Source organism: Neolamprologus brichardi, chromosome 1, assembly GCF_056152115.1.
Source record: "Neolamprologus brichardi isolate AB-2024 chromosome 1, ASM5615211v1, whole genome shotgun sequence".
NCBI classification, from domain to species: domain Eukaryota; kingdom Metazoa; phylum Chordata; class Actinopteri; order Cichliformes; family Cichlidae; genus Neolamprologus; species Neolamprologus brichardi.
Genome location: NC_142104.1, coordinates 28,091,303 through 28,112,164, shown reverse-complemented (window position 1 = coordinate 28,112,164; position 20,862 = coordinate 28,091,303). Strand labels below are relative to the sequence as shown.

Sequence of the window (20,862 nt, the reverse complement as noted above, 5' to 3'; positions counted from 1 at the left end):
AGCATTTTTACCCAGAGAACTGTAGCTTACTGGATGCTTTATGTTTTTCAAGCCTTAGTCTAAATACTGCCATCTCTAAATCTTGAGAAGGAAGTGCTGAAAATCCCAGCAGATTTCCAGAATATGCAGACGAGCCTGTCTGGCACTACCAGCCAGGTCACTTAAAAACCAGTTTCTTGCCCATTGTGATGGACAGTAGAGCAGTTATCCAGTATTCAGTCTGCATGCTAAGTATCCTTTGGCAAGATCTCTGATCCTTTCATCAGAGAATGAGCGTGTGTGAATATTAGATAGAAAGCACTTACATGCAGGAAAAAAAGTGTTTGTATGAGTGGATGTGAATGGGTGAATGAGGCATGCTATATGAAGCGCTTTGAGTCCTCAAGCAGAGTAGAGAAGCGCTATATAAGAACGAGTCCATTTACCATTTACACGATTCTGATGCTCAGTTTGAACTTTAGCGGGTTGCCTTGACCATGTCTACATGTCTGAATGCATGAGTTTCTGCAGAGTGGTTGGCTGATTAGATACTTGCATTAATGAGCAGTCGAACACAAAGTGACCAGTGATTAACTGGATTGATGTTTAAAACATGCCCTACGGTTCACCAGATAATAATAAAAATGAAGGACACACTTATACTACTTCTGTTACCATTAGCTTCTGTTAACTTCACCTTTTTTCTTTGGTAGTGTAATCAAAACACTGCGCTTCCTTTGGTCACGTTGGGATCATAGCATGAATCATTTAAAAAGCTTTTTTCTTACACTGTGCAATGATAAAGCTGCCTAATAGAAGAAGACAGTTTCATGCGCAAAGCATCAAGTATATAACAGACATAACCCGAGCTTCAGGGATGTAACCTACGAGCAGGCACGCAATCAAACGGCAGCCTTTTTAAGAACATCAAATAGGATAAAATCCCAGTGACAATGATGTCAGTAAAAGCTACACCAGTGATTAGAGAAACCACATGCTGAAACCTGATGAGCAAACTGGAGCTACTATGTCACTTTGTATGGTCACAAAACATTATTTGTTCAGTGTCTACACTATTGTGTGCATTTCCTGCATTACCTCCCACAGATAAGAAGTGAGAGTAAATAGTGGAGCAGAGAAAAGAGAAAAGGGGGGAGCGATGGCTGGGTGCATTAACATACAGATAGAATAGGCAAAGAGTTTTAATGCACTCAGGAGGCTTGGGGAATGGAGAGGCAGCATGAGAGGTGGGGAGGAAAAAGGGACTAAAGAAGAGAAAAGAGAAAGACAATCAGCAGGCTGGTGTCACAAAGGCAGGCAACCATGACCTTATATCTCAGTTCATCATGGGCACAGAAAGAAGGCCTACAGGAGGACAAAATATAGGTAAAGGAAAGATGAGTGGGATGGAGCGAGACAAATATAGAAAACGGAGAACTGTGAAAATTTGAAAAAGAGCACAAGGATCACAGTATGAATATGAAAGAAGTGGGGCACAGTAGGAATATAGGAGGAGTGACAAAAAAGAAACACTGACGGGAACAGGGATGAAAGTGAGTTACAACCACCACCCCCTCCAAAAAAAACACAGGATGGGGAAAAAAAAGCACCAAGTGACTGAGAAAGGAAATCATAAAATAGAAAAATGTGTTATTGCTGAAAAGCAAAATATTAAAAAGAAAAAACTGAAATTAAAAATCAGAAAAGCAATTCAACCTCACGGGTGGAGAGAATCTCGTTAAACTATGAAACAAATAATATTTTTCTTAAAGACACGCCGCATGCATAAATACACGACTGAACAAAGAGCCGTTTAGTTTTTCCTCTAAACAGTAAAGACTACAGACACAGGGCATCTTCCTTGGAGCTCCAGTTCATTCTTAATGGCCCAAATCAAACCCCCCCTCACCAAGCAAAACATTATTATACTTTGACTAGTTTAATTATTACACAGGAAAATACAACAGGTAAACTGAGGTAAACTGAAAATATTAAAAAGGAAGATATACAAAGGAACTGGCTCTTTAATTCCAGCATTGTGTTGCTATTGCTACACTTATCCACTTAATGACTGAGCCAGCAAGAGACAGTTTCACTAACAGCTACTGAGGGTGTACTCATAGAGAGCGATGGCTGCCTTGTAGCGTCTCCGAGCACGACTGACCCGCCTCCCCGCTCCACTGCTAGCCTTTGCTCACGCTGTCCGACAATCTGAGCACAATTTGGTTTGTCTTTCGTTTTCACGCGCACTTGCACACTTGAAAAGCACGCTTGGAAAACATGACTCAATTAATCGCACCCGGGCAAGACACACAGCGATCACACTAGTCAAATTAACTACACTTTGACAGTCAAACCTGCGACTACACCTTCAGTAGGCGTCTTTTTATCAAAGATTAACGGACGCCCTGTAGCGAATGAAAACCGAGTGTTCGGCCAGGCAGGTTGTAAAGTAACGTAAAGGTAATGTCTGACAAGAATCTGATATTTAATGCAACCCCTGTCAGAAAACCACTGTAAAATACTTATAATCTTCCTTATGTGAATGAGAAATGACATATCAAAGGATGTGCCAACTCTGCATTCAGGTAAAGAGAAAAAATAAATCAAAAACATACAAATAAATCTGCCTTTGAGCCAGAAAAACGATAAAAGTTTGGTTCACATAACAAAATGATCTGAGCAGAAGATCACAAAAACATCAAGTTGAGCTTCATTTTTGGATGGAAGCATGAAGTCCCTGTACAGCCAACACTTCCCAATATTCCTTCTTTCTAGTGTGAGACTGAGAACATGCAATCTGTTAGCAGCTCTGCATTTACCCTCTCCAGCTCACCATCCCCACAACACAAACCTTTAGCCCTCGCCTCTCTCGGGACATAACTGTCAGTGTCCTTGATCCGAGCACACAGAAAACCCCGAGTGTTAAAACTCTTAAAAGGCAGTCTTTACAAACTGACAGTTTTGTGTGCTGATGCTAGAACTAAAGACAATCGTCAGGTTCACAAATGGAAGGAGCCATTTGACTTGGCTTGTATGCCTGCCCCTTATTTATATACTACAGCAGGGTCACTGCCCTTTCAGCATTAAATTTAAATGCCATTAACTAATTTGTTGCTGCTGTTATTCACCGCAAAGCTTATTCCTGGATCATGTCAATTTTTTCTAAAAGAATTCAAGAAATTTCAACATTTTAGTGTAAAAACATTAGCTACAATGTGCCAAAGGCAAGTTAAGCAGCCAGAAAAAAGCTACCTTTAGCTACTCCCTTATTCATAAGTGGGAAGCTCAAAGTCTTCAATTTAGCACATTTTCATGCCGGATGCCCGCCTTATGCAACCCCAATGGGATCGGTGTCCTAATGTAGCCTGAATGAGCAGCGATAATATTGCAGAAAATGGTAAGTGTACATGTAGATGACTGAAAGGAACATTTAATTTATAAAAACATGTGAAACTGACCAAGTGATTTGGTTTTAATTTTGGAAAAGGGTTGAGCTGATAATTCTACAAAGTGTTGGAGTCCTAATGATTTATGCGTGCGCGCACACAAGCACACGCACACACACACTTACAGTTTCTAAAATAATTTTCTTTTGTCAGCTGGTCAAATTTAAAACTTGATTTTGAACCTGAATAATGTGACTCTTGAACAACAGCCTGATTTATTCATGCCGACTCCAGTGGAGTGAAATGAATGAATTATTCCTGGAGTAGGTCTCAATCCTTCGTCAAGGTTTCGGGCTGACCTCTTTCTGACACTGTTTATCCGAAGCAAAAAGTTCATTACTGCCGTTTCCACACATCAATGCTAAGTTGGAGGGTCCTTGACCTGAAACACCTCAATCACTGCAGAAAATACAACTGCATATTCCAAAAGCTACAGAGATAATAAAATTATCTTTAATTGAATTTTTATTGGAATGCATGAATATGATCATTCTCTGTACACATTTATTCAAAACCTATATTTTTGAAGTCCTTGGAAGTGTTCAATAGGAGGTTTGGTTTAACTTACCATGAGGTTATTGGGTGCAGGTCTCTCCTTGGGGTTCCGCCTCATGCTGAAAAGAGAAATACAACAGCTTAAAGCCAGACACTATTAAAACTGAGTTTCTAAGTGCCCAAGAGATGGTTTTGAGTTCTAACTTACAATTCATGCCTAATTTTATTTAGAAACGAATATTAAAAAAGGAGGGAGGCTTGAAACTAAACTCTTCGCTCTACAGAAATTAAAAGCAAGAGTTTAATTCCCTTACAGCCCAGTACATTTCTTTCAGACAGATATGGGGAGTATTGTGTGTTTTTCTGCAAGCGTCCTTCATACTATGAGGTGTACAGTCAGGTAACTTGTTAAAGCATCGCTTTGAAAGCATTATGAACATCTAGGAACAGATTGGGAGAGGATAGTACCACCACTGAACGCAGGCAGGGCGGAGTACCTCGGTCCTGAGAGAGAAATGCCCTGTTTAAGTAAATGCAACACCCATCGGGGACAAACAGCAGCTGGTATAATCAGCTTGTGAGTGCTGAACACACACATATACACATGTGGTTAGGGTGTGTATGTAGATGTTTGTCTAACTGTAAAGGTTACAAGAGGCAAATTAATCACAAGCAAATGCAGGGTAAACATTTTCTGTGTCCTCACGCATTAGATAAATCAATCACTCCTCATAAATAAAGAAAAGCTTTCTATTCAAACACAGGAGAACAGAGCTAATAGCTATTTCAACCACAATGCATTAACACTAATGCAGTTTATTTCCATTACGCTATTATCCCATTATACTTCATATTCATCTACAGTAATCTGAATGAAACAAAAAGTGCTTCTATATTTGACCACGACAAACATTTAAAGATCGTACAAACCAAGTTTACAAATTAAAGGACTACACAGTCAATAGCTGTTGAATACACATAAAGTTTCTCTTTTATTTAAATAATTAATCTAGTGCTTCGATTTCTATAAACGGATCATATAAACAAATAACTCACCATTGAGTGATGAAGTGAACAAACTTTTCGCTAAACTGGCTGACAGGAAGAACTGGAGGATCCTGTAAAAAGAGGAGGACAGTTTTTGACCTACTGGAGAAAACAAAAAAAACCCGAACATTTACCTCACATCAGCAGGGATATATTAAAACTAAGACGAGGGTCGTCATAGTCAAGGTTGGCTGAAATTACTAAAGCAAGAAGAAACTGACAAGATTTTAGGGCTGGAGATGAAAGTTGAAAATTGTTAAAGGAAAATTTTAAAATCCTGAAATGTGACTTGTGTTATGACTGATGATTACACATCAACCAAGTGATGACATGTACCCACAGAAACATTGGCTAGATTAACGTTTTGTTTTGTGAGGTTTTTTTTTTTTTTTCATTTTTGAAATATGTAAAAAACAGTAATCAAACTTGGGGTGATTATGTCACACTGCTCTGTATTTATTATCAAACTTTTACTGGCAAGCCCCCGACCTCAGAAGGTTCGTGCCCTACACTTCACAATGTTTTAAACATTTGTGATGTTAAAAAACAATCCAAGTTGAATTGAACTTAAATAAAAACTATATACAATAGCATCAGGAAACTGAACTTTGGTTCAACTCAACACATATTTTACACTTTGATGACGTGCCCCATTTTTTGAAAAGCACTGCTGACACAAAGATCAACCTTGATTTTATTGTGCTATTGTTATTCTCTAACAATGTGTGACGCAGAAAATATTCACACACTTAATGCTTGCAGTCTGAGTTTAAAAATAACATTGGATTTTTTTTTCTATTTCTCTCCTGAAATTCTGGCGAGGGGACTAGTTACGGTCTAAGGTTTTAGCAGAAATGTTTTGTCTACCAGACACAGAAAAAACAAAAACACACAACACAGAGAAAAAAAAGAAATAATTTGACCGTGTCCGGCATATAGCATAACCAGCAACAGCATAACAACACTAAATCTGCCACGTGGGAGAAAGTGCTGGTGCTGCTAGAAAAAGGTTTCCACACTCTTTCGTCTCAAAGATGCTCGAGTTCAGCGGTCCCCAACCTTTTTTGCACCACGGACCGGTGTATGTCCGTCAATATTTTATTGCCTGAAGGTGTCGCGGATAAATACAACAAAATAAAACCTGTACCGGTGCCAAAAAAAGAAGATTTATTCATAACACACGGGAAAAGACCCAGGGAGACCGAGTTAACAATTAAAACGTTAAAAAGTAACAGTAAAAAATGATAAAAACCCTAAAAACAATAAATTTCACACCCGAGCCTCAACTCTTGCGGCCCGGTACCAAATGGGTCCGTGCCCCGGGGGTTGGGGACCGCTGCTCTAGCTGAATGAGTCATCATACTTAAGACTACAAGATTATTGAGATTGTTTGTCATCATTATTCACTGATTTTAGCACCAAAAATGTTTTCATGCAGATTCATGTTAACAGAACACTGCTTTCAAAACAAATCAGATCCTATTCATGAACCTAAAATCAGGGCTTCTCTTCAACAGAAAATAAAAGATCTAATTAAAAAAACTATTACCAAAAAGTAAATCAACATGGCACTGCTGCATTCATATAGATGAATAAGGTCTGCCAGATATTTTTCACCTAAGTGCATCTCCTAGAAGCAAAATATAAAGTCTTTCACGCCATTCACTGCGCCTGCATGACGGAGGTGACACTTGATGCCGCTGCATTTCTCCTGTGGCTCGTTGCATTTAGTGCTGGTTTTGAGAGGATAACGCGTCTCTTGTCCAGTAAATTGGCCCTTTTTCTGCTTTGAGGGACAAGCTCTTCTGCTGGGCCAAACATCTGAGAGTAGTTGTACATCAGTGTTTAATGCAATGTTACGCATCCAGACTAGTCTGGGAAACTTTAAGCTGCACAGTGCAAGGACCAGCTGTGATTGGCAGGCACATGGTCAGGTGTCGATGCAGGGAGCGCTTATTAGATGCCAACATCCCTGGATCATGTTCTTTAATTTTAAGCAGTCCAGCACAGAAAGAGGTGGAATAAGACAAGATTTGGATCTCAATGAAAAGATCATCAGACCAAAGGGAAAAACCTTTAAAGGAAACAGCTGTATATTTGGTGTGGAGCCCTCAGCACAACGCACACAACTAATTAAGAGTCACCTTTTGAAAACGAGTGCTCTTAACAGGACAGAAATTCTGTTTGATGGTTACTAAAACAACCAAATGATGCAAAGCAAAAACTTTTTCTACTTTTTATTTCCTTTGTGCCTGCCAGGTGAACAGCTGTGGAGGTACCTGCTGGCACACAGTATGTTTAAAGTCAGCCTGGTGGGGGAAAATGAACTATTTAAACCCACTTTAAAGTATAAGAGTAAAAGGAGTGTGTTACGGTGCTGATAGAATACAAAAATGTTATATTTTATTATATTAGCAGATATCTAAAGGTGCACACAGACACAAAGATAACGGTAACGAAGCTCTTTGAAGCTACCGGGATGAATGTTAAATTTGTAGCATTCAAGGATTTATGTAGGAGAAATATCTGAAAGATTATTCAGTATTTTTGACATTGTGGTTTTTTGCACTCCTTTACTTTATAGACAGTGTACACAAATCTTTTGTGCAGTTCACCTCACTTTTATCATTGCAGGTTTTTGTTCCAGGGAAATATGTAACTTAAAAGATAAATAAGAAGCTAAAATAAAGACAAATAGAAAAAAGTGGCCAAGTAGTCCCTGAACTCATTTTACTTTGTTCTTAAATACAAAATATCAATGTGGATTTTGTTGTATAGATCTGGGAAGTGTTATTATTGCTATTTAATAAAAAAAAAAAACCCACTCTGGTTATTACTCATGTCATCTAACATCTTTGAATCTTGTAACTTCAAACATTTTCTAAAACTTCTTTTGATGTTTTGACATCCCTTTTAATTTAATTCTTAGATATTAAACACACCTTTAAAAGCAGTGAGCTCCAAGGCTGGAAAATGGAACAAAACACATAAGTGTCCTAAACTGCAGCTGTTACAAAACTGAATCAGTCCACACAGGCTGATAAAACAGTTGTCTTTAAAGCAGCCTGGTCTCTATAGCTAAGTTACCTCTTTGTCTCAACTGTATAGTGATGATTTTTTTTTCTCAATAACTCACATGTTGATCAAGGACTAAAGTTAGGAGAACACCACTTCCACTGACAGGTGGATGATGACACAAAGTGAACCCTCTTCAAGGTGCGTGTGGCGTTTTTCGTTACTTGGGAGTATTTTAATGGAGCCGTCTAAAAAATATTATGGCTTGCTGTGTGGGTTTCGGAGGTGAAACTAGTACTGCACGAATAATTAGCAAATATGTGTGTTTGTGCATTGCAGCCGATAGATGCAGTTTCCTAACTAAACCCGATTAAGCTTGAAAAAAAGCAACACAGTGGTGAGAAAAATGCTAAGCCTAAGGCTACAAAACAAAACTTAACAAACCAATAGGTCACGTAAGGTGGCTACATTAGTCTTTAATAAAGAGTCTGAGTTTTATTTACCCATTTTTCAAACATATCATTTCCTATGAATCTTTTACCTACACTGAGATAATCAATAGCAAAAGCAAAGACATGCTTTAGGATTAGTATAACGATGCATTTAAGATAGAGTTAACGTTATGTTAATGTTACAGGATGTCAAAAACTTTGAAGCCATCTAAGTGTGTATCCCTCTGTGTGTGTGTCTGAGTGTGTCAGGCCCGCTGCCTGTTGTCAATCGAAGTTCTATGAACCGTGTCATGTAGAACAGCTGTGCCCGACTGACCCTCCATTACAGCCCTTCACCTCATTACTCCATCCACTTTCCCACTCCTGCTTTATCCCTGCCTTTGGCTGCTGGCACAAAAACCTCCCAACACAGTATATTATTATTTTTACACATGAAATACCCCTTTACAGCAGCAAACTTACTAAATTAACATCTGTGTTTACTTTGTTTCCAACAATACCAGCAAGCAGTTGTTGTATATACATTTGGAAGATGCTGTTATCTGTAACTAAATTTTTACATACACAAAATGTGTTGTGCTTGGATATAGTAAGATCGGTAGATGCCGCAGGTGTAGGTCAAGTATTAAAAACACGTAGTGCGGCGTCATGCAGAGATGATGCAAAGAGGTCTTTAAAAATGAAATAAATCGACTACTCAGATATGTACAAAACTCATACAGCCCAGGTTCAAGACCACGCATTCATTCAAATGCAAAGAATTAAACCTCTTTACATCCGAGACCCTGCTGTGCCATTAAAAACACCTCTGGGCAGTGTTCGCCATTCCTTAATGCTCTGATCGGCAGGCTCCCGCAAAGCATGATGCATGAACCCATTTAAATTAACAAAGGAATGGATTCCTTCTAATCTCAGTGCACTTCACAGTTCTGCCGCTGCTTGGATGAGCAATATATCATAGCGCACACACAAAAACACACGTGCACAAACAAATGCCCTTGAGCACGAAAACCCACAAACGTTAGTATACACGGTTTACAGGGACAGAGCACCAAATAATTTGCTATCGCAATATTTTGGTGTACACACAAACACAAAGCAACAATCAATTAGGTGCACCGCACACATAAAGTCTTGACTATACAACTAATGTATGTGTCATGTAGGCTAAATCTGATGCAAAATTTCTGGCTGCACTTTTCAAACAAATCTGCATGCAGATATAAACATGCACATTTATGCATGTATTCATGTTTCCACCTGAGAGGAACACTGCTGCAGCTTTGATGTGGCAGCAGGCGATGGCACAAAAGACAGGCAGGCTGATGAAAGTGGCTAGTCTGCGTGAATTAGTCCTCTGGTTGTCAATGTGCACCACTAGGAGACAGAACACACACTACGAGGGTACAAGGGTACAAGTAAATATACATGTCATTGCCATGAAGCAATTATTAGGCAAAATTAGATCAGTAATTACAGGCTTGAAAATAAAGTGGGAGTTCTTTATTAGTGGAGCCACTTGCTATTCAACAAACAGAGGAGAGAGGCACATTAATGAGGGAGGACAGCTTACAGATGGTAGAAACAACTGCAGAGAACTTCTAATTCAAGACCCTGCCTGAGCAGGGTGAGCATGCTGTTTCTCTAGCATGCACTCATAACAAGGATTTCCAAAGATGCAAGTACAATGCATTTAAGTGGAGGACTGGCATGTTAAAATAAAAATTAAGCGAACACTTAAAACACATGTCCTAGTTGAATATCTTTACTGACATGCATTGTGCAATCCGATCAGCATGAAGTGATGAAACATCAGTGGAAAACAAAATCATCACAGCTCTGAGGGCTGGATTCAGAAATCACAAACATCAAAGTTAAGATTTTTCAAGTGTTCCCCTGATTCCTCTTTGAGCAGTATACACGTATATAGAAGCAGTCTTCAGGATCAATATGAATTATACCCAATTTTATACTTTACTTATACTGGTATTTATACTTTTGCTGATGATCGGAAAGGTTTGTATTTATGGCATAAATGCAGCATAGATTCAGTGCAGAAGTGCAAATGCCCCTTTAAGTGTCTTACATACAAGTGTGTCATTTTGAGAGTGAACACTAACAGTCCTTAGAAAGAGCTATTCAGTGTGTTACTAATGAGATTCAGCCTCGAGTGTTTTATAGCTGTTGGGTTATGGAAAATTTTGGCGTTTTCCAAATATCGACCAAAATCAACCTAATTTTTTTTAAAGCATTAAAACAACCTTATAAATAAAATCAAGATAAAGGGGAGGTATGTAATGTTATGTAAGTCAAAAATGTGTTTTCTCTAATGCTGGCAAATTAACTGTGTGGTAAGCTGTCAACAACGACTACATGTTCTTTGTTCATGAATGTCAAAACCATTTTCTTGTCTAAATAAATAAACTCCTTTACTTGAGCTGAAACCACAGTTCTTACTACCTCTACTATTCTGTGTAAGTAAATCCTTCTTTCAGCTGCTCCCTCATTCAGACAGCAGATTTATGATCTGGAAAATGTTTATGCCGCATGCTACTTCCTCACGCAACCTTCTCTGAGATTTGCATCTCCTCCTGGGGAGCAAATCTTTTGTGTGTTGGATAAATGTGTAAACCACCACACTACAGAATCAGCGGTAATCAGCAATTTGAATTTTGATCATTTGTGTATTTGGCCTATATGTTGAGGGCATACCTCAATTTAGGTTCAAAATGAAAGAAATGGAAGCCAAACCACACACATTTGTACCTAATATTAAAAGCTCCACTCACAAGAGCACATTCATTCAGCCAATAAAGCAACTTTCAATTTCCCAGTGGGTTAAGTCACATACAATATCCAAAAAAGGTTCACATGTACAGTACAGTATATAGTAATGAGCAATATTTACAAAATGCCAGGGAGTCAGGTGTAATTTATCACACCTGCCATAGTGTTGAGTCAGGTGTGTCTAAACTAATTAAAAATACCTTTGTATTAGAGTAGCTGCTCCATGTGACGTGTCCCAGCCCAGTTATTTGGGTTTAAACAAAAATAAAAAAGGGTTTATACAAGTTGTGCCAGACTCTGAACATCCAAGTGGGAATTTATGCTTCAGTGGGAGATCTACACTGTAGGTACACCGTAACCGCGAATAGCTCTAAAACTCTACAACGTAACCTACAGTGTAACCTGATGTGCACCTGGCCTGTTCACAACCGTTGAGTCCTCTCCCCTGATCATTTCGGGTGAGTTTTTTTGGCAGTTTTTGAACACGACAGGGTGAGAATTACAATCATTGCCTCAATATAAGAAACAATAATGATAGTAACAACATAAGCACTCAAAAAAATCTGTAAATTCCTGGAGGGAGAGGGAGCTGAAACTATCTGAATGTACAAACTTGATGCATAAATGTGTTTTCCTTTGGAAAAAAAAGAAAAAAGAAAACAACAAAGAGCGAGGACCCCGGAGGGAAGAAAGTCGAGGCATTTCATTTGTTTCTATCGGCTGGCACTGCATGTAAAACACATAATTAACACATAATGCACCACATACAGCCATAAACGCTGGCGACAATGTCAGCCACTTTATGTAGCTTATGTCATCGGCTCTGCCGAGACTCAATGCACAAGTCTAAATCGGGCGTAAATGGGAACAGATAGATTTCATCTATGCAGCGTCAACTGTCCAGAGAGAGGTTATCCTCTTGTCTCTTCCTCCAAAGCACTGCACTAGCTGGGACGGCACGGCACGGACAACAATGAGAGCTCTCTTGCCTCAAGGGGGAGCCGAGAAAGGGCACAGAAAAATAGTTTGAGTGATGGCTACGTCTAGCTGACTAATGAACAGTTCAGCCCAGGTCAATCCATTACAACCGAAAGCATTTAATTATTAATTACGGCCAATCTATAGGCAGTTAAGGACAAGTGACATTGTATGTTTAATGTGCGATATAGCTGGTGATGGGGGCATTGCAGGAATGCTTTATGCTGTGTAGCCATTTTGACTGTTCAGCAAAGAAGCCAGCTTAAAAGAAGAAGAGGGGAGGGGAGATTATTATTCCTGCTTATGATGTAAATGCACACAGAGTGAGCTTCTATATAATGCATATTTTTGTGCACAGCAGCATCTCAATGTATCAAGAAACTGTTCAAGATTGACTTGAGCAAGGTTTGGTTTCACTATGATATTTTGTCCAAGCTTGCATTTTGTATTAGAAAATGGAAAGTCTTAGAGCATAAAGAAATTAGATGAGAACGGGTACCTGAGCGCTGTCACTGAGGAGATTGATCCGTTGGCTTAAATAAATTCTTATAAAGTCATTATTACGTCTTTTCCATCTTTGACATCCTTTTGCTTCTACGCAAATTACAAAATTAAATAAAACTTTATTGGATGGCTAATCAGTCGCTGTGGTCTGCAGTGTGCGTGCATCATTATCAGTCCTGTGAGTCTTTGGTTTGATGCTCCTGTGAGTCTTCTCTGACTTTTTTTTTTTTTTAAGATGCAATAATAAAACCCAGTGCAGTAAGGAGAGAAAGCCTGGTTAAACACATTTTTGCATACACTAGTACACAGAATTCAGAGCTGCGCTTTGTGTGTACGTGTTACTCATGACAGGTCCAACCTCTACAGTAATGTGCATGTGCATATGTGTATTGCCTGAGGCAGTCGCGTAGGGTGAAGGGTTGAGTGAATGGGGAGCAAAGCCGCCTGAGTGGTTTGCTTCATTAGGAAACAAAATATAAGCTTTCCGGGCCATTAGGGCTGACTTTAGATGCAAAAGCACATAAGACGACGACTCACCTCATCAACAATGCATTGCAGTAACTGGAGAGGCTGGAAAAGGAGAAGCACAGGGAGAAAAAAAACATGTTAGCTTACATGGAATTTCTTGGCAATGGAGAAAATCAATAGTGTGATATTAAAAAAAAAAAAAGTATCTACCTAGATTAATCAAATTCAGTGAGCTCAGGCAAAGCCACCATTCAGCTTCTGAATGTTTTTATTATTCCATAATGGCACCTAATGTAATACTAGCAGTTTAAGCATGATCCAATATTTTTCTGCAAAAATGGAATTTGATGGGATTTTTTTTATTATTATTTCAAATGAGAGAGTCAACCAAGAGTAACAGACTTCAGAGTTGTAGACCTCTAGCTTCTTATTCCACTGCAATAAAACTTACCATTAAAGATCCTTGGTTTTTCTGAATCTGTAGGGCGAGAGAGGGAGAGAGAGAGAGAGAGACTAGGCAATATGTAATTAGCGTGTCATAATCAAGACGATGCACTTGGACACATTATGATCACTGGGAGAAAATTATTGCTTTCCTGTTGGCAATTTGTGAGTATGTGTTAACACCATTTACATAATGAAAACACACAAATGTTAATGGCCTCGCTCTCATTTGAGGAGAATGGGGGTAAAAGATCCACTAATGCTAATTTTCAGAGCTGCACTTCATTCCTGCCCTCCAGGTGATCGAGATGTGCTGGGATGCAAAGTGACTGTCACAAACAGTGTTGAGGTTTTAGAAGAGCGTGCTCACTGTGGCGGTTTCCCAGGTGACACTCCGACACCGAACGAGCTAAACACACGATGACAACAACAAGGCGGATCTTGAAAAAGAGGAAAAAACACAAATCCAATTTTTGGACTTACTAACACGCCACCTCATTTGATCGGAATCAAAAATAAAGAAACTTTTCTTAAAAGCCTTCGTCTTAAAATGTACAACACTGCAGTAACAAAACTACAGACAGGATTTAGTTTTTTTTATTTAAACACCCCCCAGGGCTGAACTCATGAGGAAACCCATGCTTTTATTTCTAAAGATCTAAATTTATAACTTCATCACACAGACTAAATGATACAAGGCTCAAAAACTAGGCTCAGCTAAATGTCTAACAATGTTTGGTGAATAAATTGCTCATTTCTCCAGGCCTTCTGACAGTGCATTAGAGCACTTATTGATCCACTCGATTAAATACAGGTTTTTACACTCTGTAAATACCAAGAGACTCCTAAACTGCCTCTATATCCAGTTTTGCCTGATTCAGACACATTAAAGGCAACTATGGAAAACTAATTTGTTCAGAAATAATTACTAGAACAAAATTGCGTGCTGCTCCAGGAGTTGGAATTGGATAGTGGGAGACCAACTAATTCAAGCATAAATGAGCGCGTGTTCCTCTTGTACTGTGTGGCTTGACCACACATCAAAAAAAAGATTTTTTATTTTAAAATACCTCCCTGTTATTCCCCATGAAGTGAACCTTTGGATGGGCCGCATTTCTCAATGAATTTCATCATGAAATAAGTCGAATCTTGTCCTAAGTCATAAACACAATCTGACTAAACTACTAGCACGCAAATAGTGCACAGCGGAAAATGTAAATGAATCTCTGTGCCGGTGACTCATAGTGAATTAATACAAGACTGGAAGTGTGCTGAAGACTGTAGATGTATCCCACCCTAAAAATAAAAAAAATAATAAAAAGAACCCATAAAAAGAATAATCAAAAAGCTAGATCCCAAAGGCATAAAAAATGCATGTTTGCTTAAGTGTGCACAGAAATAAACTCTCTCTTGGTAAGCAGCGTGACACAGACCAGTGACCTGCCTGGGGTGTACCCCACCTTTTACCCAGTGACAGCTGGGACAGACTCCAGCCACCCCATGACCCTGAACTAGATAAACAGAAGAAAATAGATGGACTAAGACTTTTATCTGTATGTTAGCTATGAACAAACACCTGTATTGTGTACGTGAGTGTATAAAGCTGTCCCTGTGTGTGTGTATGCAAATGTAGCTGTGTAGGAAATAAACACCAGCTTCTCGCGTCTTTGAGGTGGAGAGCCCACTCAAGTTTTTGAGCTTCTCTCATTACTTCAAACCATCACAGTCTGCTCAGCATGAAAATAAGAAGTCACAAAATCAATTTTTAGATGTCAAATGATTTCTGTCCCTTCCAAGAGCCGCTCAATAAACACGTCTAAAAGATCAGATGGCTTTTCCCCTCTTGAAAGAAGACATTTCTTCAAGGGTAATGAATCTAAAAAAACTCTCTTTTAGATAGATTATAAAAGAAAAAAATACATCACTTTCAAAAACTGACAGGCATGTTTTCATTATGATTAAGGGCCCAAATGAAGATATGCTTATATATATATATATATATATATATATATATAAAATGAGAGGTCTGCACCTCTGTTTTCGTAGCTGTTAGGTCAACAACAAGCATGCTGTTGCATTAGCTTGAGATGCGTTTCCCTGAAAATGAAGGCTATGAAACATCATGCAATGAAAGCAGCTCATCTCTGATCTCCTTCAGCTGCCAGCCTTTCATCCTTAGCCACAGGAATACTGCTCAAATTAGATTCTTTAAGTGTTAAATTTAGATTTGCAACGTGATTGATTAAAGGAAGAGCTATCAAGTCAAGACAACAGATCATTAAAATCAGTTTTCGGCTGCACGGATGAGCCAAAATGAGTTGTAAGCGAAACATCCAAAAATGTGCAAGCGACAATAATTAGCACTGCAATAAACAAAAGGTCCTACAATATGTTAAGACTTCACATATTGATTACTTATCTATTGAAACAAAATGTTAACTAGCTTGCTGACGGAGGACACGTGACTGAACAAAGTCTGAAGCAGTTTGGATTTGTTGTAGCGAGCTAAAAAATTACAGCAAACATTGTTTACAACACACACTACACTGTGGGAACAGATACCATTTCCTCTCCGTTTCATTTCAGAGTGAAAAAACAAAGCAACAAAAGGAAAGCATCTATACTCTCTGATGGATGCGCTGACGTGTAATGAAAGTTCCTGAAACAGACACACTAAAGATTGACACGGCATTTCATCCACAAATCCATTCAAATTTGAGGGGGGGAGAAAAAAAAACATGACAAAATGAAGAGAAACAAAAGCAAGCATAAAGCAAGCAAAAAAGACAACAAATCAATCAGATACAATACTGCTGGCGGCTGTATACACATCACATCAGGTCTGGTGTCTTCAAAGACTTTCAGAGCGAGCCGTGCAAAACTCCATTAACTCCTGACAAAGAATGCAAATGAATCCCGACATGTGGTGAAGTGGAATTAAAGAGACAATCTCTAATCATGACAAACATGAGGTGATGATTCCACTGTGCATGCATACACACTCACACAACAATGAATGGAGGATAATCCATTAACTAAACAACGTCCGACAAATAAAAGCAAGTGGAACGCGCACACGCTCCCTTCCTTTGCTTCCTTCAAAGGGTGAAATCTAAACGCCACACTGCTTTAATAAGTCATCCAGCATTTTTCACTAAGTAAAAATTCAGACGCCACAGATTTTCTTCTAATTTTTCCTCACTCTTTTAATCTTCTACAACTTCTTTCTGAGCCTGTGCTAAAATGTTCTCCGTGAAGTGTAGCAGGGGGTTTTGCACAGACAGCTGTGCCAGCGTCTGCAAAAATGACAGCTTAGGCCCGAGGACTTTGGCAGGCTGCGCCTGACGAGCTGGATCCGAGCGCTCTCGCCACACTGCTCTGCTACAGCCTGCAGGTGAACTGTCTGCAGTGCCATATGGAGTTAGGGGAAAATTAACACCGAGATGAGGAAAGCTGCGTGATGGTAGAGAGCCTTACCAAAAACAGAGAGGTGTTTCTATTTTGTCCACCCCTTTTATATCAACGAGGGAGGACTAAAGTGCCTCTCGTACATTAGCGATTAACATGATAATGACGGAATCAAATGAAGAGAGGAGAGCGCGCAAATCAGACACACCCAAGGCTGCAGGCGCACAGATCGATCACTGCATGACATTTACGTTACTACACGATCTACACCTTTGCTTTCCTGCACAAAGACCTGCACTTGCTTTTCATCGTACTTAAGAATTAACGATCGACGCCGAAAACAAGTCAAGAGCTACATCGCGACTCTAATCAGTCTCACAGACAGATGTTTACTGTGAAAGCACAAAAAGAGGTGCTGAATAAATTCCTGTCAAAACACATGACAAATGGCTTTTACTGGAGAACATCATTAAACAGAGGCAATCGACATTATCAGCCAAAACACCAATGGCATACAAGAGCACATTTTCATGCACACATCCTGAGATTTTTAAGCCTTATAAAAGATGTCCGGCTCGTTCATTTATTGAATGTCTGCTCTCCTCGGGAAGGATAACTGGCGTTCCTGAAAATAATCAGTAACTCGCCAATCCATGGGCAGATGGTGCAGCAGTTACCAAACAGTCTGCCTTTTAAATCACTTATTTTCAAGCCCGTTTTGACTAACAGAGCAGTCCAACTGTTGCACACAACAAACCATTAAAAAAATAAAATAACTGATTCACCGTGTAAGACTTTTTGTCAAATGCACTGACGGGCAGAAATGGAAAATCCCAGCTCATCTATAAATAACTAATACTCTCACACAATCAGTCTAACTTCAGAAACAAATTTTCCTAAATAAGACCTGCCCCTTCAAATTTTGTAAAGGTGGACAGCCAGGAGGTAACCTGAGGTAACCAGATTGAGATTGCTCAGCCAGGGATTAGTAAAATAAACCCATCTTAAAAGGGCTAATTAAGACTTGATGGGATTGGGAAGCCACTTCTGTAGCAATTACATTTGAGCAGGATTTTAACTTAGTGTAATGAGGGGGGAAAAAAAAGCCCAAAAAGCAGTTCATACACTTGAAACTGTAAATCAAAAACTGATCTAGATGAATTGATAACAAGAGGAAATCAGTTTCCAGGGGTTATGATTCCAGTTTTCTCCTATAAATAAAAAACTACAATTAAATTTTTTTTTTTTAAAAATTACCCAGCAGTTTAGAATTGGGTGGGAGAAGCTGGCCAACAAAAAGCCTAATCAGCACAGTGCTGAGCGGTCTTCAGGTTGTTTGCAATTTTTCTTTGTTTCTTATTTTGTCTTAACATACTAAATTATTTCAAGAAGAGAAACTGTTATCTATCAAGAAAACTATTACACGAATAAACATCCAACAGGAACTCCTTCCAGAAAAATTATTTGAAGCAGATCAAAACTCCCAGCATTTATTCATCAGTGCCATAATCCATTAAAAAAGCCCTTACCTGTGGATACGGGAACATGCCAAGCGCCAGCTGTATAGAGAAGATGATAACAATTAATTCTTAAGTATATCTGACAATAAACAAATTTAGTTTTATCCATCCATCTAAGAAGTCCTGCGTGAGAGTCTCAGATTAAAATGCAACCAAAAACACAAGGCAATACTTTTTCTGACAAATGAAACCTCACAAAGGTAAAACTTCTTGTATGACCACAGGACTGCATTCAGATAGACTGTAAAGGGCAATGATAGTGTATCCATCATTATGTGTTACTGTACAAACACCTTGCCATCAGCAGTGTCTTAATAGCATAAAATCTCAAGTGTAGACAAGGAAGCAAAATGCAGCTGAAGCTACTCGAGCGTGCAGAACTTGAGACTTTCAGTCTTTGAGGCAAGCTTAGTGCCCACCTGCTGATAACACTTCCTCATCAAACAACATCAGCCATTAGTTAATAACCCCCCCACACGCACAATTACCACCTGCAGAGAACAGAATAGAGGGATAAAGAGAAGGGGGACACCGTTGGAGGGCAGTTGCGTATAATATGTGTGTGTGTTGTTTTCACTGGGGTGTTGGGTGTCAGCTCTCCCTGACATTTTGCAATTCACTTGGGGGTGGACATTTTTCATCTTGGTCAAGGGCAGCTTATTGGCAACATTACTTTATTAAATTGTCAAAATGCTCAGCTCTTTCCTTCAACATAAACAGACTAACTAGTAAAGATGGGAGCAGGACTGCAACCCAATTCATTTGGCTTAATGTGCACGTCCACAGCTAGAAACAAAGAGACCAGACTCTTATAAAACGACTATATGTCTTAATCACGCAAACTTACGTCAATAAGTTTGACATCACTGCAAACTCCATTATAGTTATAATTGTAATGATATCAAATTTATTGACCAACAAAGGTGAGGCAGAAGCCACAATCGTTTATTATAGTGCTGAAGGAGAGCTGGAGACAGAAACAGATGGAGAATCAATAATGTCAGCAGGAGGACAAAAGACCGGGGAGGTGGATGCTGAAATTAAAATGTTATTTGAACACACACTGTCAGTTAAGCACTTTATCGATGCTATGTGGAGAGAAGAACAGTGACACTGATAAACCTCCACACACAATGAGCAACAGACAAGACTTAACACATGCGATACCACCCATTACATTTTAATTACACTGCAGCTAAATCTGCCATTAAAAGGACCGCTCATGTAACGGTTAAGTGTATCATAAAGTCACTTAAAAACTGTTATACCTCCATGAAAGAGATGCCCGCACTCCAGACATCTGCATGGATCCCATACTGTTCTCCTGATATCCTTTCCGGCTATGAAGCAAAAACAAACACGTGTAAAAACAAAGTCAGAGACCGACGTATAACTGCATTAAAACAAATTCAAAAGTATCCGAGAATAAACTCAAGTGGTGTCTCACCGCCATGTATGCATTAGTTCCCACGTATGTTTTGGCAATGGAATTCACCAGCTGCAAATAAAACAGCATTTAAGTGAGTAAACAATAAAAAGTATTAAAATGATCACAACATAAATAACTTGATATAACTAAGGTCATGTCAAGGAATAATGAAAAACAAGGGGGATTAAGTTTCTTTACGGAAACCTACTGACATGTCAGGTCGATATCTTGGGCTGCACTAAACCATCGCACAAAAGAACAGGAGTGAGACATTAGTGAGTTTGTGCATGTGGACACAATGGCACATGCCATCAATGACAGGACTGTGATAATGAGTGTCTGTTCCCTTAAGGCTGTTTTTTTTCTCCTTTTTTTGTGAGCATGCCCTCTGGAGCGTGAAAGAGTGAGGAAGCATGTACATGAGTGGAAAAGACTTTAACAGAAAAACATAGTTAAAAAGACAAGTCAGTGAGGGTGTAAATTCACCTTGGAGTTGAGCAAGGAAGTGGAGGTTAAAAATGAATAACAATTTACCACAGAAGCGATGTGTGTTAAAAAAGCAGACCTCGGGTTGATGTTTTGGGGAGCGGTGAAGGTCTGTCCCTGATGATTACACTACGAAACGCACGCTGATGCACACACAGACTTGCACACACGCACTCCATTGTCCGTCACCCACGCTTTCCCCCAATCTACTGAATACATATCAATGAGGCTTGGCGTTGTGTGTGTGGGTCATAATTATAACAAGTGATTTTTCTGAGAGGCTGCAGAACAATGGAGGTGGGGGGTTAATGTGAGAGGAAGACCCCTGGGATAGCGCTGATGTCTTGAGTTGGAAAATGAATGTGGTGATTGACAAGCTGACCATATGCACGCGCACACAG

At 39.2% G+C, this 20,862-nt stretch overlaps 1 protein-coding gene across 3 annotated transcripts in view; it reads right to left on the bottom strand.

Moving 5' to 3' along the window:
• The window catches only part of map2k5 (mitogen-activated protein kinase kinase 5), a 57,762-nt gene that overhangs the window by 13,437 nt on the left and 23,463 nt on the right, over positions 1–20,862 (bottom strand). Inside the window, exons 15-21 of one of the 3 annotated variants that reach the window (XM_087840457.1) lie at positions 19,994–20,044; positions 19,815–19,886; positions 18,556–18,585; positions 13,626–13,652; positions 13,244–13,276; positions 4,980–5,041; positions 3,997–4,042 (exon numbers count right to left, since the gene is read on the bottom strand). In XM_087840457.1, coding sequence (XP_087696583.1) covers positions 3,997–4,042; positions 4,980–5,041; positions 13,244–13,276; positions 13,626–13,652; positions 18,556–18,585; positions 19,815–19,886; positions 19,994–20,044 — 321 coding nt within the window. Of the gene's footprint in view, positions 1–3,996; positions 4,043–4,979; positions 5,042–13,243; positions 13,277–13,625; positions 13,688–13,747; positions 14,059–18,555; positions 18,586–19,814; positions 19,887–19,993; positions 20,045–20,862 lie in introns of those variants that run through there. The other 2 variants (XR_015719022.1, XM_087840464.1) reach the window with 2 other exon arrangements.